At 48.5% G+C, this 24,453-nt stretch overlaps 2 protein-coding genes and 1 long non-coding RNA gene across 17 annotated transcripts in view; 2 read left to right on the top strand and 1 right to left on the bottom strand.

Moving 5' to 3' along the window:
* Positions 1 to 7,093, top strand: part of CERS4 (ceramide synthase 4) — a 32,638-nt gene extending 25,545 nt beyond the window's left edge. For all 4 annotated transcript variants that reach the window (XM_082382001.1, XM_082382002.1, XM_082382004.1 and 1 more), the window contains 9 exons: positions 2,075 to 2,192; positions 2,546 to 2,664; positions 2,763 to 2,820; positions 3,223 to 3,273; positions 3,636 to 3,728; positions 3,947 to 4,075; positions 4,377 to 4,483; positions 6,220 to 6,376; positions 6,639 to 7,093. In XM_082382001.1, the coding sequence (XP_082238127.1) occupies positions 2,075 to 2,192; positions 2,546 to 2,664; positions 2,763 to 2,820; positions 3,223 to 3,273; positions 3,636 to 3,728; positions 3,947 to 4,075; positions 4,377 to 4,483; positions 6,220 to 6,376; positions 6,639 to 6,815 (1,009 nt within the window). In that variant the 3' untranslated portion in view covers positions 6,816 to 7,093. The remainder of the gene's footprint in view (positions 1 to 2,074; positions 2,193 to 2,545; positions 2,665 to 2,762; positions 2,821 to 3,222; positions 3,274 to 3,635; positions 3,729 to 3,946; positions 4,076 to 4,376; positions 4,484 to 6,219; positions 6,377 to 6,638) is intronic.
* Positions 78 to 24,453, top strand: part of HNRNPM (heterogeneous nuclear ribonucleoprotein M) — a 177,307-nt gene continuing 152,931 nt past the window's right edge. For all 12 annotated transcript variants that reach the window (XM_082381996.1, XM_082381986.1, XM_082381985.1 and 9 more), the window contains exon 1: positions 78 to 100. The gene's annotated coding sequence lies outside the window, so the exon portion shown is untranslated. The remainder of the gene's footprint in view (positions 101 to 24,453) is intronic.
* LOC309624204 lies at positions 16,237 to 21,817 on the bottom strand. The gene is made up of 2 exons (XR_014241813.1): positions 21,617 to 21,817; positions 16,237 to 17,389 (listed from the first exon to the last, which is right to left on the bottom strand). It is a non-coding gene; the product is annotated as an uncharacterized lncRNA (long non-coding RNA).

Genomic DNA, 24,453 nt, shown 5'->3' with positions numbered 1-24,453 from the left:
CACTCCGATGGTCTCTGATGCCTGGAATGCTGGCTGCAGCTCAGGTCTGGGTGTGCCAGCATCTTCCGAAAACAAGTGGGGGCCCTGGAGGGGATGTGCCTGCTTTGCTGACCTAGGATGGGTCTGCAGAGGCCAGTGAGTAAGCGAAGAAACTCCTGCCCACTCCCTCCTCCCTCTGTCCTGTGTGGGCGCCTCTCCCCCACCCCCACCTCCTGCCCTCTCCCTTACCACCTTTTTCTCCTGCTCCCCTTTCTAGCCAAAGGAAGGGGCATAGGCACTCCAGCCCCCCCTTTGGGGACCCCCTCCACTCACCCCAGCCTCCTGCAGCCTGGCCCCCGGCCCCCGAGTATATGCCTCCTGCCCAGGTTCCCAGCACCCTCCTGGTTGCCAGACCCCGTGGATTTTTAGTCATTTCTCATGTGACCCAAATGCTGCCCCAAACTGGAGTTCTTCCTCCTCTGGCTGTCCATCTCCTGGGTCCCTTCCTTCTGACCTAGGTGGTCCCACCCTTTTCTACCTGACTAATGCTGTGGCCACAGCTCCCAGACCTGCCTTGCCCCCATGGCCTACGCCCACCGGGCCTGCCCCCCCTTCCCCTGGCTTCCCCCTCCACGCCTGAGGGCCCCTCCCCCTCCCCTTCCTCCACATCTCACATGTCATTTCAGGTCCCCCACCTTCTCTGCAACCCCCTGGCCTTTGCACTCACTCCCCTGCAGTTCCTTCAAGGCTGGGTTCCAGGGAAGCCTGGCCTGCCCCTCTCCCCACAAAGCCCTTAACCCCCTCTGGCCCTCACTTCGGGTCCTTCCCTCTGTCCCAGTCTTTGACCACAGGGACATGCAAGCGTTCTACACTTTGCTTTACCTCTCCCACTCACGAGGAGCTTCCTAGGGTCTGGGCTCCCAGGACACAGGCTGGACATGGGGAACCCAGGGCATGTCCACTGACACTGTATTTACCAGACACTCTTTGGGTTCTTCCTCTGTGCCACCCATTGCTCTAAGCAGTTTGTGTGTCTTAACTCAGCCCTCACCCAGTGAGGTGGTACTGTTATTATCCCCATTTTACAGAAGAGGAAATGGAGGCACAGAGAGGTCAAATGACCTGCCTGAGGTCACACAGCAGGTAGGTCAGCGAGGATCGAGGCTTTGCCTGAGGGATTCTGGGAGGCCCAATTCAGCCAGGCCTTGAAGGCTGGGTCTATTTTCCCACCTATTTAGCCAGTGGCTCCAGCTGAGGTGGCAGTGTTAACTCCTCCCAAAGGCATCCCTTGCCTTTCTAAAGGGCAGTGGGGTTGGAAGTAGCTTTTCTGGGGTCAGACAAAGGCAGAGGTTTTCCCTGTTAAGGGAAAATAAATCCTGGGTTTGCCATTCACTTGCTGTGTCACCTTGAGCGTGTTTCTGGCCTCTCTGAGCCTCAGTTTGCCCATCAGGACAATGGGGACAATAATAGCGTTAAGTGAGCCAGCACACGAGGTGGACTTGGACACATGCTTGGCAGATCCTAAGTGTTCAGTAAATGGCAGTCATGTCCCATCCCCACCCCCGCCTGCCCCCCAACACGATTGAGTCTGGAATAATTTCCTTGCTGGGCTGCTCTGAGCCTCAGTGTCCCCCAGTGAAAGGTGATATTAGGATGGTGGACATGCAATTCGGTCCTGACCCCTGGTCTTGGGGTCCCCCTTGTGGGCAATGTGGTAATTGACTCACCAGGGTCCCGGCTCCTCCAAGTGTGCACAAGGGAGCGGGGGATGCTGGGAGGAGGGAGGCCTGAGAAGGAGCAGACCTGCTTCTGCCCATGCGGGGGCCCCCAGCCTGGTAGCGGGGGCAGATCAGGACCCAGGCCATCATGAGACAGGCATCGAGGGGACCTCTCATCCCTGGTTTGGGATGGAGCGAAGGTGCCTGGGTACCATCAAAGTTGTTGTTCATCCCCATCCTGAAGACCAATCCAGCTTCCTCTCTTAGGTTGGGCGCAATGCAACAGGCAGGCTACCGCCTCCAGGATCCTAAAATGCGGCCCAATGAGCCCCCGTTTCCCCACCTGGACTGACAAGCTGTGTCTCCCCTACACCCAGATTCATTGGCCTGCCCCTGAGCCGGTGGCTGGGTGTGCGGAACCAGACCAGGAGGCCGGTGAAGCCCAATGCCACGCTGGAGAAACACTTCCGTATGGAAGGGCAGAGACCCACAGAGGTGAGATCCCCGACCCCCTCCTCCCTCCCCATTGGCCTGCTTGGGTCCCCTGGGGGAGGTTCTAGAGGTGGTGCAAGAAAACCTCTGTGGGAGGCTGTCCCCACCCCCAGCCCCTTGAATCCCTGTTCCCATCAGCCTGTCTGTGAGCAGGGCTGGGTTTTTATAAGGCCTCTTTTTGGGGGGACCCCCACCCTGTGAAACCCCGTACTCCCCCATCTCCAAAGGTAGAGCACCCCACAGGCGAGGTCTGGGGCCATAGGGGAGTGGGGGGGAGCAGAGCTGGGTCCCGCCTGTCCTGGGACAGGGGCAGGAGGCCACCTCTGTGACCCTGGCCCCCATCACTCCCTCCCCAGCCCCAGATGAGCCTCCTGGCGACCCAGTGTGGGCTCACACTGCGACAGACCCAACACTGGTTCCGGAGACGCCGGAACCAGGACCGGCCCTGCCTGACCAAGAAGTTCTGTGAGGCCAGGTAAGCCCAGGGTGGGGCCGGGGAAGGGGGAGTCCGGGGGTGCGGCGGGGGGTCTGGTCCTTTGGCAGCTGCCTCAGGGGCTCCCTCCCCGCCTGCAGCTGGAGGTTCGCCTTCTATCTGTGCTCCTTCATCGGTGGAATCTCGGTTCTTTACCACGTGAGTGTACCTGACAGCTCACCTGTCCTATCCCTCAAGCACCTACTATGCGCTGGGCCTGGATTGGATTTGGGGGGGGGGTGTGGGGTTCGGGCAGAGGGGGAAACATGTGCCAAGGCACAGAGAGGGAGGGTGGAGGGAATGAGGCCAGGTCGTGGTGAATGTTCTTCACTCAATGGGTGCCTATTGAGAGGACCTACTGTGTGTCAGGGCTGGGGATTCTGAATCAGCCCCTGGTCTACAGTGAGAGCAGAGTTGTAACCAGGCAGGAAACAGCCGGCCTGATTGATAGCAGCACGTCAAGGGCCAGGGAGTCCTGAGGAGGCCCCAGGCCTGGGGTTGGGGGGTTGGGGGGGCTGGGTTCTAACCTTTGGACAACTTCAGACTCCCGTGTCCCTGCAGGAATCGTGGCTGTGGACGCCGGTAATGTGCTGGGACAGTTACCCACAGCAGGTAAGTGGGAGGGGTGGTGTTTGGAGGCTAGTGGGAGGATCAGGGCAGTCAGAGTTCCTGTGGCCACAGGCAAGAGCGCCAAAGCTGGACATCACACCATCATTCCCCCCCCCCCGAATCCCACTCTGTTTTTTGGCTCCCTTGTGGAACGGAGAGGGGCCAGGAGTCAGGACACGCTGGGAGCAGGAGCTGCCACAAAACCACTGCCCTTGATTACCTCTAAGGATGGGGAGCTCATGCCTTCCTCACTCATTGGGATTCATGTGTCATGGGTTTGAGCAAATGGGGAGGGCCCTACCCCATGCCCCGCGTCCCGTGGGAATCTCCACTCCCCACAGCTAATCTTGCACTCCCTGCCACAGCCCCTGAAGCCGGCCCTGTACCACTGGTATCTCCTGGAGCTGAGTTTCTACGTCTCTCTGCTGATCACGCTGCCCTTCGACACCAAGCGCAAGGTGAGGCCAGGCCAAGAGTCTGGCCTGGGGCGGTCGTGACCCAGTTCCAGGAGGAGAGGGGTGGCCTCACCCCACACCCCGAGACCCGTGGTGTCTCAGGCAGGAGGTGTAGGGTCCACATGCCAAGCAACCCTGGGAGGGCCTGCTCCCAGCCGTGCGGGGTGGGGCCCCTCCGGCCCCCCAGCCTCATCCCGGCTATGACCCTCCATCTCCCGCAGGACTTCAAGGAGCAGGTGGCACATCACTTTGTGACCATCACCCTGATCGTCTTCTCCTACAGCACGAACCTGCTGCGCATCGGCTCTCTGGTGCTGCTATTGCACGACTCCTCCGACTACCTGCTGGAGGTGCGCCTGGTGCAGCCCAACCCCTCCCAGCCCCCCGCCCTCCCACGTGCCCCTGGTGTTGAGGCCTACCCCCTGTCAGTCTTCCTGGGAGGTGAGGCCCCACCCCCGTCAGCCACAGACCACGCACTTTCTACCTTTCTAGGCAGTTCCTAGAGATAAGACCCCACCCCAACTCCCCTGGCCCAGCCTCGTGGCACCTTTTCCCTGGGAGAAGGCCCTGCCCTTTCTAGGCCCCGCCCTTCCCACGTGCTTCCACCGCCGCCCCACCCCCAGGTCCATTTCTCTCTGCTCTCCCCTCCAGGCCTGTAAGTTGTTCAACTACACACACTGGCGGCGCGTGTGCGATGCTCTCTTCATTATCTTCTCGTTGGTCTTCTTCTACACTCGCCTCGTGCTCTTCCCCACCCAGTGAGTCAGCCCTCCCGCCGGGGGTTGGGGAGGTTGGGGGGCGGCGGTGCGGCGGAGATCCAAGCCCGCCTCACCCTCCATTCCTCGGTTCCCCGGTTCCCCGATCCAGATAGCTGGGGTTGTTGGCTGGGAGGTTTCCAGGAGGAGGCAAGGAAGGGTGTTCCCGGCACAGGGCGCAGCATATGCAAAGGCCCGGAGGTAGGAGAAACAGAAAACTGGGCTTAGTCATCATCCCCTGCTGTGTGCCTGGAACATGGGTTGGGAGACAGCGTTGGGCCCCACTCGCTAAAGTCTTTGCCCGGCAATTTGATGAGCCTGTCGCAACAAGCAGAGGGAACAACGTGAAGGTCCCTGCTCACCTGGAGCTGACACTGGCAGATGGGGAAATATAATAAGGCAAACAAGTAGACTATAGAATATGTGAGGCAGTGATTGTGCTAAAGAGAAAAAAAGTTGGGAAGGTCACAGGAACTGTGTGGATAGCTGGAAATAGGGTGGTCGAAGAAGGCCTCACTGACAGCGTTCATATAGAGACTGGAGGGAGGTGAGGGAGAAAACTACTGATCACAGGGGAAGAGCACGTGCAAAGGCCCTGAGGCAGGACCGTGCCCAGCATGTTGGAGGAACAGAGAGGAGGCCCGTGTGGCAGGACCAGAGTGAGCAAGAGGGAGAGAGGGAGGAGGGGGAAGGCAGAGAGCTGACGGGACAGAGTATGCAAGGTCTTATAGGCCTTGGGGAGAAGTTGGGCTTTTATCCCAAGCCAGGTGGGAGCCCTGGAGGGTTCTGAGCAGAAGATGGGTGGGACCTGACTCGAGTACTCACAGGCTCCCTCTGGTGGCTGCCGGGGGAATAGCTGGTAAGAGGTTGGAGCAGGAGCTGGGGGACCAGGGCGGAGGCGACAGCACTGGTCCGGGTGGGCAATGTTGGGGCTCGACCAATGCAGGTGAGAGAAGTGGGTGGACTCAGGGGGATGACTCGAGGGTCATGAGATGGGAACGGGCTCAGAGTTGCTGCTTGCGGATCAGGAGCTTAGCTCTGGCTGTGCTGGGTTTGAGGGGCCTGCAACACGCCCCTCAGGCACCACCACCGAAAAGTGGAGGAAGCAGTCGACACCAGCCTGGGGCTCTGGGAGAGACGTCAATGTCCAGTGTTTGCAGTCACGAGACTGGACAGGGTCACCGAATACCAGGTGTGGACAGAGAGGCCCAGTCCTGGGGCCCCCTGATGTTTGCAGGTCGGGGGAGCCTGCAGAGGAGAGGGAGAAGCCATGAAGCGGGGACATGGGAGTGTGGGTCCCTGAAGGCACGTGAGGAAAGAACATCAGGAGGAGGGAGGGCCAGCTGGGTGCCTGCTGTCTGATCAAGGCAGGTCACTGATGACCCTACAGCTGATCTGGGTGAAGGTGGTAGTGGGAGGGAAGGGGAAGGGATCTGAGAAGGTGTGAAAGGACCACCCAGGAGAGCTGCTGGGACACTAAGCACCCCCTTGGGGTTCACAGTCACGACCGGCCAGTCGTCCAGCTTGTTCATTGTTTGAATTTAACATAACCAGGTGAGGGGGTGTGGGTACTTAAATGCTTACCTGAAGGGCACAGGTATCATTCTTTGGGAGTGGGTAATGGGGAGCCATAGAAGGTTCTGGAGCAGGGAAGGTCACAGAAGTTAGAGATTCCTAGGACTGGGGGCAACAGTAGCCGGTGAACCCCTGCCTCTCTCCCTCCTGCCCACCCTCCGTAGGATCCTCTATACCACATACTACGAGTCCATTGCCAACTCGGGCCCCTTCTTCGGCTACTACTTCTTCAACGTGCTTCTGATGACGCTACAGCTGCTGCACGTGTTCTGGTCTTGCCTCATCCTTCGCATGATCTACAGCTTCTTAAAGAAAGGCCAGGTAGGCGGTCCAGTGGTTAAGGCTCTGCCTTGTCAATGCAGGGGGTGTGGGTTCGATCCCTGGTCGGGGAACTAAGATCCCACATGCCGTGCACGTGGCCAAAAACTTTTTATAAATAAAATAAATATTAAATAAATAAATACATATAAAATAATTTTTAAAAAAGAAAGGCCAGGTAGGGCCGGGCAGGGGTTGGCTAGCTTGTGCCTCCCTGGAGCCCCCAGCCCAGCCCCACGCCTCCTCCCTCCTCCCTGTTCCCCAGATGGAGAAGGATGTTCGCAGCGACGTGGAAGAGTCAGACTCCAGTGATGGGGAGGCAGCCCCGGAGTACCCGCAGCCGAAGAACAGGGCAGCTCACCGGCCCGGAGCAGCCCCCGCTGATGGCCCTCGGAGCCGGGCGGCCAGGCGGATGGCCAACGGGCACACACCAGCCACGTAGCCGGCCGAGGACTGACCACAAGGGGCTGCCCCAGCGCCCGGCAGCTCGGATTCGTGGGGCGGCTGGACTGGGGACCCTTGGGCCGATTCTGTGGAGACAGGGAGGGCCCCACCCCAGGGGCTGATGACCTGTCTCCAGCCCGTCCCTTCTGCCCACCCTCCCTCCTTCCCTCAGGCACATGGACGGAGCTGCGGCCGGGGCAGAGGGGTGCAGGCAGCCTGGCCACTGTGAAGAGCCCCAGGCTGAAAGGGGGTCCAATAAAACTTGACCGGAGCCAACTCCTCTGCCTGAGAGCTTGTGTCCCTGTCATAGCTCCTCATCTACCCCAGAGGCCCCAGGGCAGCCAGGACTTACATACCTCACCAGTGGGTCACTCACTGCCACCGCAAGACACGTGCCCACCCCCAGGGGACCCGGACAGCGAGCAGCGCATGGGGACCCCCTTGGGTGAGTCCCCGACTCCCAGCCAGAGCCTCAGCCAAGCTACCTCCTTCCACCCCCGGGCAGCCCTTGGTCAGCTACTCACAGACCTTGCGTACAGATGAGCAGGTGCTGGGCTCAGACAGGTGGAGTCCTTTGCCCGAAGTCACACAGGTCCAAGCAGAAGGGCGAAGGGGAGACTCACACCTGTTCCTGCAGCCCCTGCTCAAGCCTGGCAGATCCCCGTCCTCAAGGTCCCCAGGACCTCCCTGGAGACAGTGAAATAGGACTTCGTGGGAGGGCAGCTTCCTGCAGGCTTCCCAAGGGTTCACCCGGGTGAGTTCACTGTCTCCTCAGGAGCTCTGCAGGAGGGTGCCCCCCACACCCCCCCCCCCCCCCAGAGATCACTGCCGCAAGGTCCCGTGCAGGGCCAGAATGTGCTGCCTTCAGGAGAACACCAGAGACAGGAGTCAGAGAAGAGAGAGGAAGGGTGGGGGGACGGATCTCACCTTCTGTGCTTCTCAACAAAGAGGACAGGATGGGAGTGGGGAGAGATGGCAGAGAGGAGAAAGGTCCCTGCTGTGTCTCCACTGAGAAACAAGGATGGAGGGAGAGGAAGGTGTTATATATGATCCAGCAATCCCCCTCCTGGGCATATATCTGGACAAAACTCTAATTCGAAAAGATACATGCACCCCTATGTTCATAGCAGCACTATTCACAACAGCCAAGACGTGGAAACAACCTAAATGTCCATCAACAGATGAATGGATAAAGATGTGGTACATATATACAATGGAATACTACTCAGCCATAAAAAAGAAGGAAAAATGCCATTTGCAGCCACGTGGATGGACCTAGAGGTTATCATACGAAGTGAAGTAACTAAGAAAAAGACAAATATCATACAATATCACTTACATGTGGAATCTAAAAACAAGGATAGAAATGAACTTATCTACAAAACAGTAAGAGACCACAGACATAGAAAAACCTATCGTTACCAAAGGTGGGGGGAGGGCTAAATTAGGAGTTTGGGATTGGCAGATGCAAGCTATTATATATAGAATGGGTAAACAACAAGGTCCGACTGTATAGCACAGGGAACTATATTCAATATCCTGTGATACACCATAATGGAAAAGAATATGAAAAAGAATATATGTATGTATAACTGAATCACTTTGCTGTACAACAGAAATTAACACGACATTGTAAATCAACTCTACTTCAATAAAATAAAAATGTTTTAAAAAGAGGCAGGTGTTAGAATCACTGGAAAGAGGAACTGGAAAGATGAGAGAGGAGGGAACAATGAGAAGAGCTGAGACGTCATGGGAAGTAGGTAACAAACAGGAAAAGAGAAGGGATAGTGGGGGAGGTGGAAGAAAAGGCGGCATTGGAGAGACACCGGAGATGAGAAGGGAGAGAGCAGACTAGGAGCTTGGAGGATGTGATGTCAGAAGATGGTGAGACCTGGAGGGAAGAAAGGGAGAGGAGAGAAGAGAGAGAAACGAGAAAAGAGAAGAGGAAAAGAATACCGAGGTGTGAAGGGGTTCTCAGACAGAAATGTGAAAGAGGAAATGTGAAGAGAGGGAGAAGTAGATCCTAGGAGGAGGAGCGACGGATGAAAAGATGAGCAGGTGGTCCACAGGAGAGAGATGCAAATGACTTGGAAGCAGATAAAAAGATGCTCAGCCTCGCTCCATCTGAGCGAAGCGCGAATTAAACCTACAATGAAATGCCAATTCTCCCTGGCTATCCCCGGCAAAAATACAGAGTGACAGCATCCTCTGTCGGTGAGATTTGCAGGGAAAACGGCTCTGTCCTGGAACACGCCCCTCCCCCCACCACCCCCACTTTCCTCTTTATCCCTAAAAATACGTCTAGATCTTCCTAGTACACCTACAACTCAGTAGACGGACAACTGACCTAAAAATAAAATAGGAGCAAAAACCACAATGGACACTTACAGAAGAGAAGATACTTATGGCCAATAAATGTATGAAGACATACTCAAATCTCAGTGATAATCAGGAAAATGCAAAGCAAGACGGTGAGATACCATTTTAAAACCATTCAACTGGCAAAAATAAACTGGCCAGGGAATTCCCTGGAGGTCCACTGGTTAGGACTCCACGCTTCCACTGCAGGGGGCACGGGTTTGATCACTGGTCGAGGAACCCCGCATGCCACATGGCGTGGCCAAAAAATAATAATAATAGTTTTTAAAAAATAATAAATTGGCCAAAGCAAGTATTGGAGAAGATGGGAATCAATAACCTCACATATATTACTGGGGAGGGGGGGGTGTAAATTGGTACAATCATTTTGGAAAACCACTCACCATCATGTCAAATTGTTGACCGTTCTATGAAGTTCAAAAGCAACTCAAACAAGATGATGTATTGTTTAGGCATACACATCCATCTAGAAGAATTATTTCTTTAATAAATAGAAAACATAAACACAAAATTCAGAACTTATCAAAGTTACCTTTGATTTGGGGAGGGGGATGGCACTCAGGTAAATATAAATTACTGTCACTGTTCTAACTTTTGAGGTTGTGAGGTATAGTGGCAGATACTCACTTTATTGTTAATAAATAAAACTTAAAAGGGATATGCAAAAATACATGCAGCAGAATGGGAGACACTATTTGCAAACCATATATCTGAAAAGGGTCTAGCACTCAGAATATATAAACACAACTCAACAACAAAAAATTTTAAAGATGGGCAAAGGACTTCAATTGACATCCCTCCAAAGAAGACATACAAACAGCCAATAAGCACATGAAAAGGTGTCTTAAGGAAATCTAAATCAAAACCACAAGATACCACTTCACACCCATAACTATAAATATAGCAAAAAATAAAATAATCACTGTTGGTGAGGTTGTGGAAAAATTAGAACAATTCTTGTATGTTGTTGGTTGGAATGTAAAATGGTTAATTACTGTGGAACATCGTTTCGTAGTTCGTCTGAAAGTTAAACAGATTTATCATTTGACCTAGCAATTCTACTCCTAGGTATATACCCAAAGGCTTGAAAACAGGGACCCAAACAAATACTTGTATATGAATGTTCATAGCAGCACTATTCACAATAGCCCACAGATCAAAACAACCCAAATGTCCATCGATAGGTGAATGGATAAACAAAATGTGATATATCCCAAAACGGAGTATTATTCAACCATAAAAGGAAATTCTGATACACGCTACAACGTGGATGAACCTCAGGAACATTACGCTGAGTGAAAGCACACAGACAAAAGGTCACACATTTTATGACTGCTTTTATATGAAATGTCCAGAATACCTAAACCTATAAAATAGTACAAAAAGAATTTGAAAAGGAATAGATATATGTATTGAATATATGTATAACTGAATCACTTTGTTGTACCCCCTGAAACTAACACAACACTGTAAATCAAATATACTCCAATATAAGTAAAAAATTTTTTAAAGAAATAAAAATAGAGGGGCTTCCCTGCTGGCGCAGTGGTTAAGAATCCGCCTGCCAATGCAGGGGACACGGGTTTGAGCCCTGGTCCAGGAAGATCCCACATGCCACGGAGCAACTCAGCCCGTGCGCCACAACTACTGAGCCTGTGCTCTAGAGCCTGCAAGCCACAACTACTGAGCCCACGTGCCAAAACTACTGAAGCCCACCTGCCTAGAGCCCGTGCTCTGCAACAAGAGAAGCCACCTCAATGAGAAGCCCGCACACCGCAGTGGAGAGTAGCCCCTGCTCACCACAACTAGAGAAAGCCCACATGCAGCAATGAAGACCCAACGCAGCCATAAATAAATAAATAAATAAATAAATAAATAAATAAATAAATAAATAAATAAATTTATTTTTTAAAAAAACATATCTAACAAAACAAAACAAAACAAACACACAAACAAAAACTACAGCTAGCATCATACTTGCTGATGAGAAACTCAAAGTTTTCCCACTAAGATGAGGAACAAGGCAAGCATGTCCCCTCTGCCTTTCAACATCATACTGGAAGTTTCAGGTAATGCAATAAGACAAGAAAAGAAAATAGAAGGGATACAGATTAAGAAGAAAGAAATTAAGCTGTCTTTGCTCATAGATGATATGATCATCTATGTAGAAAATTGAAAAGAATCAACAACAACAAAAAAACCCTCCTGGAACTGATAAGCCATTATAGCAACATTGCAGGATACCAGGTTAATATTCAAAAGTCAATCACTTTCCTAGGTACCAGCAATTCAAAAGTGGAATTTGAAATTAAAAACATAATGTGGGGGCTTCCCTAGTGGCGCAGTGGTTGAGACTCTGCCTGCCAATGCAGGGGACACGGGTCCGAGCCCTGGTACGGGAAGATCCCACATGCCGCGGAGCAACTAGGCCCGTGAGCCACAACTACTGAGCCTGCGCGTCTGGAGCCTGTGCTCCGCAACAAGAGAGGCTGCGATAGTGAGAGGCCCGCGCACCTGGATGAAGAGTGGCCCCCGCTTGCCGCAACTAGAGAGAGCCCTTGCACAGAAACGAGGACCCAACGCAGCCATAAATAAATAAATAAATAAATTTAAAAGAAGAACAGTTATAAAAATGAATCAATTACAGGATTAAAAAGTAGAGGAAAAATAAGAATTTTATCTTCCAGGATGGAAGATAGCTAAGGAGTATCTCTCTCAAAGCAGAGTAAAGAGAGAACTTCTCTCTCAAAGCAGCATAAAGAAGAAATTCTCTTCTTCTTCTTTAAACCACATGGAATATAGATCCCTACAGACCAACATCTGTCTAAAAGTAGTAAAAAGAATTAAGAAACTGAAATAGAAAGGATTATTTGAAAGAAAGGAAGGAAGGAAGGCCGGAACATTCCCAAAACAGAAGAAATTCATGAGCCCCCAGATTGAAAGAGCCCACTGTGAGCCAAACGAAGTGAATTCCTTAAAAATTCCACACTGAAACTTACTGAAATGAAGTTCCAAGCCATTAAGGATAAAGAATAAAACCCCAAATCCACCAGAGGAAAAAGACAGCTTTTCTACAGGAGATGAGCAGTTGGAGAGCACAATTTTTAATCAGTACGACAGATGCCTGACAATAGAAGCGAATCCTCAGAGCCCACAGGATAAATATCTCAGAACTGAAAATTCCATACCCAGCTAAACTACCACGTTAGAATAAGGGTGCAATAATGACATTCTCAGACAAACAAGATCTCTCATGTTCTCCCCTTAAAAAGTCTTCATACTCCTTAAGCCGTCTCCACTGTCCAGTGCCCAGGCATCAGCTCCCAGAGCTCTGGGTTGGACATATAGGCTCTGTGCAACTTTATCTGTTTTTGTTTAATTGTTTTTACCTTTTATTTTGAAATAATTTCAGACACAGAAGAGTTGTGATGATAATATAAAAAAAGTCCCGGTGGGGAGGGGTGGGTGGGATGAACTGGGAGATTGGGATTGACATATACACACTAATATGTATAAAATAGATAACTAATGAGAACCTGCTGTATAGCACAGGGAACTCTACTTCACTTCGCTGTACAGTAGAAACTAACACAACATTGTAAAACAACTATACCCCAATTAAAAAAAGAAAAAGTCCCACATACTCTTCATTCAAATTTCTCTAAGGTTAACATCTCACCACATCTCCATCATCCCCATCATCTCCACTATCTCCATCTCCATCATCTCCATCTCTGTCATCTCCATCTCCATCATCATCATCTCCATCTCCTCCATCATCTCCTCCTCTTCCTCCTCCTCCTGCTCTCCTGCTCCTCCCATCCCATTCATGTATATATACAGATACACACACACTTTTTTCTGAGAGAGTAACTTATAGACATGATGCTCCTTTACCCCTAAACAGTGTGTGTTTCCTGAAAAAAAGGACATTTCCTTACATAACTACAGTAGAGTTACCAAAGAAGGAAAGTTAGCACTGTTACAATACTATTATCCAATCTGCAGACCATCAGATTTTTCCATTGTCCCACTCATATGCTGTACAGGATGCAACCCAGGGTCACATGGTGCATTTAGTTATAATTTGTCTCATCAATTGTCTCTTCAGTTTCATTTAATCTGGAACAATTCCTCAGGCTCTATGTCTTGTGTGACTTTGCATCCTGATCAACAGAAGTCAACCCTCTTCGGACACACGCTCTTGTCACATCCTAGGTGAATACGCAATGTCCCACACAGGGGACTCAATCTGGCCACCTGTGTCCCAGGAGAGGTTCTGGCTCATCAGTGGAGGCCAGGGCTGTGTGGAGCCTGCTGGGTGGAGCTGAGGTCTCTGAGAGCCTCCAATGGAACCTCAAAGCCCTCAGACCACTAAGAGGAACCCAGGTACATCCAAGGGGAAACTGAAGCACGGAAGTAGTGTTGCAGCCACAGGAACAGAGGGGAAGGACCAGCCTGGACTCCCCTAGGACAAGCTGGTGAACAGGGATCCAGGGCTTCTCACAGATCCAGACAGTCCTGTGTCCCCTCACAAGGAATATTCCATCTAGTGCTGCCCCCTGCCTCCAGCCAGTTCTCCTTCCTGTGCCGGTGGGCTCCCCCTTTCTCTAAGACATGCAGACACCCTCAGCACCTTCAGCCTCGCCCACCTCGACCAAGGCAGTGAGCACCTCTGCTTCCTGAAACATGATGGTGAAATTCCAGCCACCCTCCCAGAGAGAAACAAGGTTAGGGTATCTGGTCTTTTCTCTGCTCACCCACCTCTGATACAGCACTCCTGGATCTTGCCTGACCTGAAGGTGTCCTGTCCATCTAGTGCCAGGTGCTCTTAGACCACTAGTCCCTCAGTCTGACATAGGAATTTTGGTAATTTCCATTCACTGAGGCCCACGCTGGTTACATCCTGCAAGTGCTCATGTTTGTTCCCCAGCGTGTGTCTTCATATGTTTTTCTCCACATTCTAGTGACTTAGGCATGCTGTCCTGTGTGTCCTCATGTGTCCTGTGGGCTCATGCATATTATCACGTGTGTGTTTGTGTGCTTTCTCTATAGAGGATATGTTTTATTCTATATAGAAAGTTTGTGCGCATCTTTATTGGGGGCCTATATGGAGGGCCCACGAGCCTTCTCCAAGGTGCTGAAAGTTCACCATTCTAGACCCATATCCACTCAATCTCCCAACTGAGGCAAGGTTACTCCTCCAGGAAGCCTTCTCAGATTGCCCCCACCTCCTCTTCAACTATGGGATGCAACATCCATTGCCTATGTCTTCAAGCCCTCAGCCCTTCCCCACCAGCTGGCCCTGCAAAACCTGGCCTCACCTGTGCAGACCCTAGATTCACAATCCAGGACTGAGAGACCATCAGCCTGGCCAGGACCTACTGAGCAGACAACAGGCACCCAGCCAGGCAGTCCCACAGAGGGAGGCTGCGCTCAGCAAGAGAGGTGACCTGGCACCAGATCAGGAAGTTCACAATAGAATTTTTTTTTTTTTTTTTTTGCCAGTTCGTGCGGCATGCGAGATCTTAGTTCTCCAACCAGGGATCGAACCAGTAGCCCCTGCATTGATAGCGCAGGGTCTTAACACTGGACTGCCAGGGAAGTCCTAGGAAGTGTACAGTAGAGAAAACCCAATGACACAAGAAAATAAGGAAGTAACACAGATTAAAGAAATCAACAAAACAGAGGGTAAAGGAACAAAAATGGCAAGAATAAAACCAAACTCTGGCTCCTTGGGAACATTAATAAGATAAACCCCTGAAGAGAATGAGCAAGGACGAAGTGAGGAATGAGTTTTAAAAATATATATGGGAAGGTTAAGAATAACTGTACATCAAAAAGACAAGAGATAACAAGTGTTGGTGAGGATGTAGAGAAAAGGGAACCGTAGTTGGTGGGAATGTAAATTGGTGCAGCTACTATGGAAAACAGTATAGAGGTTCCCCCCAAAATTAAAAATATGACTACCATATAGTCCATCAATTCCACTTCTGGGTTTTTATCTGAAGGAAACAAAATCACTATCTTGAAAAGATATATGCACCTCTCATGTTCATAGCAGCATTATTTACGATAGCCAAGATATGGAAACAATCTAAATGTCCACTGACAGACGAATGGATAAAGAAGACGTGGTATAGGGGACTTCCCTGGTGGCGCAGTGGTTAAGACTCTGCACTCCCAATGCAGAGGGCCCGGGTTAGATCCCTGGTCAGAGAACTAGATCCCACATGTATGCCGCAACTAAGAGTTCGCATGCCACAACTAAGGAGCCCATGTGCCACAACAAAGGAGCCCGCAAGCCACAACTAAGGATCCTGCCTGCTGCAACTAAGACCCAGAGCAACCAAATAAATAAATTAATTAAAAAAAAGAAGAAGATGTGGTATATATACAAGGGAATATTACTCAGCCATAAAAAGGAAATCCTGCCATTTACAACAACATGGATGGACCTTAAGGGCATTATGCTAAGTGAGGTAAGTCAGACAGAGAAAGACAAATACTGTATGATCTCACTTACATGTGGAATCTAAAAAAACCCAAACTCATAGATAGAACAGATTGGTGGGTGCCAGAGGCAGGGCAGGGCATGGGGCAGGCAAAATGCGTGAAGGCGATTTTAAAAAACTATATGAACTATAGGCTGATAAATTTGAAAATCAAGATGAAATGAATTCATTTGTGGGGAAATATAAAATGCAAAAATTGTACCAAGAAGAACCAGAAAACTTGACTAGACCCATAAATGTTAATGAGCTGGAAATAATGGGGGAAAAACTCCCTCTCCCTAACACACAAAACTTAGAGGATTTTACAATCAAGTTTTATCGCCATTACAAGTAGCAGATAATTCCCATCTTATTCAGATTGATACCAAGAATTAAAAAAAAAAAAAGGTCAGGGGGTAGGGCAGAATACCCAATTTCTCTTAAGAGGATGATATAGGCTACAAACCAAAACCAGATAGGGCTACAACATGGATGAACCTCGAAAACATGCTAAGTGAAAGAAGCCAGACATAAAAGGTTACACATTGTATGATTCTGTTTATATGAAATATCCAGAATAGGTAAATCTACAGAGACAGAAAGCAGATTGGTGGTTACCAGGCAGAGGGGGAGGAGAAGGAATGGGAGCATATGTTTGAGTACCGGGTTTCCTTTTGGGACGATGGAAATGTTTTGGAACTGGACAGAGGTGGTGGTTGTGAGTACACAACATTGTGAGTGCACTACATGCCCCCAAATTGTTCGCTTTCAAAAGGTTAATTTTGTTGATGTGAATTTCACCTAAGTGAAAACAAAAACAGATAAGAATATGGAACAAGGTAGGAAAATTCTGACCAATTTTCAATGATGACCATAGAAGCAAAAATCCTAGATAAAATACTGCTACCCACAAGACATGGAGGCACCCTAAATGTCCATCAACAGATGAATGGATAAGGAACATGTGGTACATATATGCAATGGAATATTACTCAGCCATAAAAAAGAATGAAATAATGCCGTTTGCAGCAACATGGATGGACGTAGGGATTATCACACTAAGTGAGGTAAGTCAGACAAAGACCAATATCATATGATATCACGTATGTGTGGAATCTAAAAAAATGATACAGGACTTCTCCGGTGGTCCAATGGTTAAGACCCCATGCTTCCACTGCAGGGGACACAGGTTTGATCCCTGGTCATGGGAAGCTCCACATGCCAACCAAAAATAAAAAGATACAAATAAATTTATTTATAAAACAGAAATAGACTCACAGACATAGAAAACAAACTTATGGTTAAGAAGGGGAAATATATATATACATATGAATCACTTTGCTGTACAGCAAGTGTGACGCTAACACAACTGTAAATCAATTTACATGTGAAACTAACACATTGTAAATCAATGTTATACTTCAATAAAAATTAAAAAAAAAAATACTCCTACTCAAATCTCGCAGTGTTGGGAGAAAATTACATCATGACCAAGGACAATTTGGCCAGAAGAGCATAGATGCATCGGCCTCAGAAAACCAGGGTAACTGATCTCTGTCAGCAGACGGACTTGCTTCTGACATAGGCGCTTGTTTTTGCCGCAGCGTCATATGTGTGTTCTAGGAACTCAGACCTGAGAGCGCTAGGGCTCATGCAGGCACAGGGCTGGGACAACCCGCTCAACCTCCTTGCAATCCTGGAAGCAGAGCATTAACAAAAGCAGAAAGGAGCTTAAGAAAAACACTTGCAGGGTTTAAAAGTTACATTTTTAACTGTTACATTTCTAATAGGCATCCAGAAATATAGAAATTGGCCTTTTTAAAAAATTCAGAAATTCTGACACGTGCTACAACATGGATGAACCCTGAGGACATTATGCTGAATGAAAGAAGCCAGTCACAAAAGGACAAATACTGTATGACTCCATTTATGTGAGGTCCCCAGAGTAGTCAAATCCATAGAGACAGAACATAGAATGAGGAGTGGCAGGGGCTGGGGAAGGGACATGGGGAGTTAGAGTTTAATTGGGACAGAGTTTCAGTTTTGCAAGATGAAAGGAGTTCGGAAGATGGTTGATGGTGATGGTTGCACGAGATTAATCTACTTAATACTACTGAACTGTGCACTTAAAAATGGTCAAAATGGTAAATTTTGTGTTATATATATTTTACAATTAAAAACATACAAAGGAGAAGGTTGCTTAGTGGAAAAGTGAGGAAGGGTCGAGGCAAAAGCGAATGCATAAAGGCTGGGAAGAAGAGCAAAATAAGCCAAAATAAGCACGTGGTCAAAAGGAAACCCTTGGGACTTCCCCAGTGGCGCAGTGGTCAAGAATCCGCCTGCCAGTGCAGGGCACACGTGTTCGAGCCCTGGTCCAAGAAGATCCCACATGCTGCGGAGCAACTAAGCCTGTGCGCCACAACTACTGAGCCTGCGCTCTAGATCCTGGGAGCCACAACTAGTGAGCCCACATACCAGAACTACTGAAGCCCACGCGCCTAGAGCCCATGCTCCGCAACAAGAGAAGCCACCGCAATGAGAAGCCCGCGCACCGCAACGAAGAGTAGCCCCTGCTCGCCGCAACTAGAGAAAGCCCGCGCGCAGCAACAAAGACCCAACTAAAAATAAATAAATAAATACATAAGTTTATTTTTTTTTAAATAGTTAAAAAAAAAAAAAAGGAAACCCATGGCTGGATCAGCATCAAGCGCAGGGAGACAGCGCCACCTACTGGTGGCTTCCTGTGTTCGTCAAGGGGCTGAAAAAACATGCTTAGAATCCACTGCTATTTCCTCCTTATACTGACATCATTCCCCTGTTTACCAACAATTTTGTCAGAACAGACAGTATCACTGAGACAAGAGAGACCAGCAGGAGAAAAAAAACTTCCAAAGCCACCACCCCCTTCTGCAGACCTGCATCCAGATTCACGCGCCTGCCCAGCTCTCCTTCCTGCTGCTGTGAGTAAACAATTTGCCCAGATCCCAGGCAAACCTAGGCCACCTCCACCAGCTCCCACCCTACCTGCCTACTTAAGGAGCCACCTCAACGGTCTTCCCTCTGAACTAGATTATACCCACAGACATACAAATATGCTGATTCATTTTCCACCTTTTTGTTTTGTTTTATTATTGAGATGAAATCGACATAACATAAATGTGGTTAAGAATCCACCTTCCAATGCAGGGGATGCAGCTTTGATCCCTGGTCGGGGAACTAAGATCCCACATGCCGTGGGGCAACTCAGCCCGCGTGCTCTCGAGCGCCACAACTAGAGAGCCTGTGTGCTGCAACTACTGAGCCCGCACACTCTGGACCCCGCACGCCACAACTAGAGAGGAGGCCACACACCGCAAAGAAAGATCCCAGATGCCGCAACAAAGATCCCACATGCTGCAACTAAGACCTGACGCAGCCAAGCAAATAAATAAATAAATACCTTTAAAAAATAAAATAAAACTTCAGTGCATTTAGTACATTCATAAAGCTGTGCAACCACTGCCAATATCTAGTTCCAAAACATATTCATAGTGCAAATAAGCACATGAAAAAAGGCTCCACATATATCATTGGGGAACTGCAAATTAAAACAACCAGGAGAAAACAGTACACACCTATGAGAATGGCCAAAACCGAGAAACCTGATGACACCAATTGCTGGCGAGGGTGTGGAGCAACAGGAACTCTCGTTCATTGCTGGTGGGAATGCAAAACAGTCCAGCCACTCTGGAAGGCAGTTTGGCGGCTTCTTACAAAACTAAACATACTCTCACCATATGATCCAGCAATAGCACTCCTTGGTCCTTACCCAAAGGGGTTGAAAACTTATGTCCACATGAAAACCTGCATATGGATGTTTATAGCAGCCTTATTCATAATTGCCAAAACTTGGAAGCAACCAAGATGTCCTTCAGCAGGTGAATGGACAAACTGTGGTACAATCAAACGATGGAATGTTATTCACTGCTAAAAAGAAAAGAGCTATCAAGCCATGAAAAGACATGGAGGAACCTTAAATGCACATGACTAAGTGAAAGAAGCCAATCTGGGACTTCCCTCGTGGTACAGTGGTTAAGATTCCGTGGTCCCAATGAAGGGGGCCCAGGTTCAATCCCTGCTCGGTGAACTAGATCCCGCATGCTGCACCTAAGAGTCCGCATGCTGCAACTAAGAAGTCTGTAGCCAAAACAAACAAACAAACATAAATAAATAAATAAAATAAAAAATAAATATTAAAAAAAAAAGAAAAGAAAGAAGCCAATCTGAAAAGACTCCATACTGCATGAGTCCATCGCTATGACATTCTGGAAAAAGCAAACATATGGAGAGGGTAACAAGATCAGTGGTTTCCAGGGATCAGAGGGGAGGGAGGGATGAAGAGGCAGAGCATAGAGGATTTTTAGGGCAGTGAAAATGCTCTGTATGATACTATAATGGTAGATACATGTCATTATACATTTGTCCAAACCCATAGAATGTACAACACCAAGAGTGGACTTGAAGGTAAACTATGGACTTCGGGTGATGATGACATCATTGTAGGTTCATTAATTTTAACGAAGGTACCACTCTGGTGGGGGATGTTATATTTATAATGAGGGAGGCTATGCATGTATGGGGGAAGGGAATATAGGGGAAGTCTTTGTACCTTCCTCTTCATTTTTCTGTGAACCTAAAACTGATCCAAAATATAAAGTTTTTTCTTTTTAGTTTTTTTCATCACCACTTACTCATTAAGCTGTTGCTTCCCATTTGCCTGCTCCCCCAGCCCCTGGCAACCATTGATCTACTTTCTGTCTCTATGGATTTATCTATTCTGGACATTTCACACACTAAAGGGACCCATACGCTCTGACTTTTTGTGTCTGGCTTCTTTCACTTGGCATATGTATTCAAGGCTCAACTACGTTGTAGTGTGTGTCAGAAATTCCTTCGTTCTTATGACTGGATAATATTCCATTATCTGGTTGGACCACATTTTGTGTATCCATTCATCCATGGATGGACACGTGGGCTGGTCCTATGTTTTGGGTAGTGTGAATAACACTGCTATGAACATGCATGTACAAGTATTTGTCTGAATACCTGCTTTCAGTTCTTTCGGGTACACTCCTAGGAGTGGAATTCTGGGCCATATGGTAATTCCGTGTTTAACTTTTGAGGAAGTGCCAAACTCTTTTCCACAGCGGCTGCATCATTTTACATTCCCACCAGCAATGTACGAGGGTTCCAATTTCGCTGCACCCTCACCATCATTTATTTTCTGGTTTTTTTTTTTTTTTTTCTCTCTCTCTCTAATTATAGCCATTCTCATGGGCATCTTCCACTTTAAAGGGAAAAAAGACTCTCTGAGCACCCTCCCCCTCTGGCCTCTGCCCTAAGTCTCTGCCTCCGCCCAACCTAACCCCTCCCCAAGCAAAACTGTAGAAAAAGTCATCCATACACCCTTTCTCCTTCCCATTTTATCTTCAACCGGTGGAACTGTTTTTGCTGTCGTCACCAATGACCTCCACGTTATTAAGCCCCACGGTCTCCCTCTACGTCCGGTTTTACCTAACGCATCGCAGCCTGTGACGGGATGGCGGACTTTTGCTTGATTCACTCTCTTCTGAACTCTCCTGGTTTCTCTTGCCGCCTCTATGGTCGCTCCTTCTTTCCTGATTCTTCCTCACCCCCCAGAAACCTCTAGATATCAGCGACACTCCCTCCTCCTTTCCAAACCACGGCCACCCACTGGGACAACTCCGAAATTCATCTCTCCAACCCAGACAGTAGGGCCAGGCGCCTTCCCGATCTCTCCACGTGGGGGCCTCGCAGGTCCAAACTTAGCTCCCAGGAGTCCCCCCCCCCCCCACCCTCGCCCGGCCCCCACCGTCCTCCCCATCACGGTTGGCTCCATCCTTCCGCAGCTCAGCCCGGATACCTGGGAGGCGCGCTTGCTTCCTCTTTCTCACGCCCTCATCGGATGCGCCACCCAATCCTGCAGCTCCGTCGGCTTTTCCTTCGAAACAGATACAGAATCCGACCACTTCTCACCACGTGCACGGCCCTACCCCGCGCCAGCCCCATCATGCCCTCCCTGGACCAGTGTGGTTGCCTCCTCCCTGTGGTCACCTCCAGGCTCCCATCTCTGTGCCCTCCCACCGTATACTGTCCCCCCCACACACACTATAATCAGAAACACAGTCCCCACTTTTGGGGGCTCTTTTTTATTTATTACTATATCCTGAGCGCCTAGAACAGTGCCTAATACCTAGCACTATTCCACAATTTTTTTTTTCCCACGTGCGCTGCTTTTGGGATCTTAGTTCCCCCACCAAGGATGGAACCTGGGCCCTCTGCAGCGGAAAGGCAGAGTCCTAACCACTGGACCGCCAGAGAATTCCCCAACAAATGTTTTGTTTTGTTTTTAAACATCTTTGGTGGAGTATAATTGCTTTACAATGGTGTGTTAGTTTCTGCTGTATAACAAAGTGAATCAGCTATACATATACATATATCCCCATATCCCCTCCCTCTTGCGTCTCCCTCCCACCCTCCTTATCCCACCCCTCTAGGTGGTCGCAAAGCACCGAGCTGATCTCCCTGTGCCATGCAGCTGCTTCCCACTAGGTATCTATTTTACAAACAAATGTCTTTTTAAACGTGAGATATAATACATGTTTTAGTCGGTTAGGGTTGCCCTACCAAAATAATACAGAATGGGGGGGGCGGGTGGGAGGGGGCTTAAACAACAGAAACTTTTTTCCTCACAGTTCTGCAGCCTGGAAGTCCAAGATCAAGGTGTCCGCAGGGCTGGTTTCTTTTGAGGCCTCTCTCCTTGGCTTGCCCTGAGTCCTCATACAATCTGGACTCTGGGCCTGCATCCTTGGTGTCAGAGTGCGCAAATTTCCTCTGCTTATAAGGACACCAGTCAGATTGGATCAGGGCCCACCCAAATGGCTTCGTTTTAATTTAATCACCCCTCTAAAGGCCCTGTCTCCTATTATAGTCACTTTTTGAGGTATTGATGGTTAGGGCTTTGACATATAAATCTGGAGGGGACAAAATTCAGCACCCATAAAAATGTACACACATATCATAAAATTCACCCACTTAAAATGTACAATTCAATGCTTTTTAGTATATTCACAGATAATGTGAAGCCATCACCAGAGTCAATCTGAGAGCATTTTCATGACCACAAAAAGAAACCCCATATCCTTTTAGCTATCACCCCCTTTCCCCCCCTATCCCCCAGCCCTATGCAACCACTAATCTCCTTTATGTCTCTATGAACTTACCTATTCTGGATATTTCATATAAATGGAATCATACACTATGTAACATTTTGCTCCTAGCTTCTTTGACTTAGCATAATGTTTTCAAGATTCGTCCACGTTGTAGCGTGTGTCAGAACTTTATTCCTTTTATGGATGAATTACAGCTCATATCATGGTCCTACCACATTTTGTTTATTCATCATCCGCTGATGGACATATGGGTTGGTTCCACCTTTTGACTGTTAGGATTGGACCACTACGAACAACTATGTACAACAAGTGTCTCCTGAATAAATGAAGAACCTTTCATAATCTAACCCAAAGAATTACATAAAAGTAGAAACTTCAGACTGTGACAAGACAGTAGAAGTATCAGAAAGATCCTTTTTTTCCCTAGTTTTTTTTTTGAGGGAGAATGAATCAGTAATAATACAGATTAACATAAGTGTTGTTTCAGAACAAATTGGACCTACACAGTGTTGTTACTAAACCAATTTGGTAAAAATCAAAAACAAAAAGCATAGTCTAACTTAAGCCAGAAGCTTTCAAGATTGAACTCGGGCCCAGCAGTGAAAGTCTGGAATCCTAACCACTAGGCCACCAGGGAACTCCCAAGAGGGATCTTCTTAAACAACAAGGACCTACTGTAGAGCACAGGGAACTGTATTCAATATCTTGTACTAACCTATAATGGAAAAGAATCTGGGGACTTCCCCGCTGGTGCAGTGGTTAAGAATCCGTCTGTCAATGCAGGGGACACAGGTTCGATCCCTGGTCCGGGAAGATCCCACATGCCGCAGAGCAACTAAGCCCATGTGCCACAGCTACTGAGCCTGTGCTCTAGACCCCAAGAGCCACAACTACCGGGCCCACGTGCCACAACTATTGAAGTCCGTGCAGCTAGAGCCCATGCTCCTCAGGTCACTGCAATGAGAAGCCTGCGCACTGCAACGAAGAGTAGCCCCCGCTTGCTGCAACTAGGCAACGAAGACCCAACGCAGCCCAAAATAAATAAATTTATTTTTAAAAAGAATCTGAAGAAATATATATATATTACTAAATCACTTTGCTGTACACCTGAAACATTGTAAATCAACCATACTTCAATTTTAAAAAATTAAAAAAGAGGGATCGTCTTATTGCCAAAACACCCTTTAAAATCTAAATCAATTATAAATCAACTGTTCTTCAATTAAAAAAAAAAACTAAATCAGAGAATGGTCACCTCTGCTCAAAACCTCCCAAAGGCTCCCCATCTCACTACATACCCGCTGTGCCTCCCACCCCCCACCCCGCATTCTCTGCCGTCAAATCTTATGACCACCACCACCCTCACTCCCTGCAGACCTCCTGTTTCTGGAACCTATTGCTGTCTCAGGTTGCACAGGTTGTTCCCACTTCCGAGAATGTTCTTCACCTATAACCTGCACAACTCACCCATCCTCTTACTTCCTTCAGGTCTCTACTCAAGGGTCTCCGTATTCGAGAGGCCTCTCTT

The sequence above is a fragment of the Balaenoptera borealis genome, assembly GCF_965194805.1.
Source record: "Balaenoptera borealis genome assembly, chromosome: 2".
NCBI classification, from domain to species: Eukaryota; Metazoa; Chordata; class Mammalia; order Artiodactyla; family Balaenopteridae; genus Balaenoptera; species Balaenoptera borealis.
This window is presented reverse-complemented; position numbering and strand designations above follow the sequence as displayed.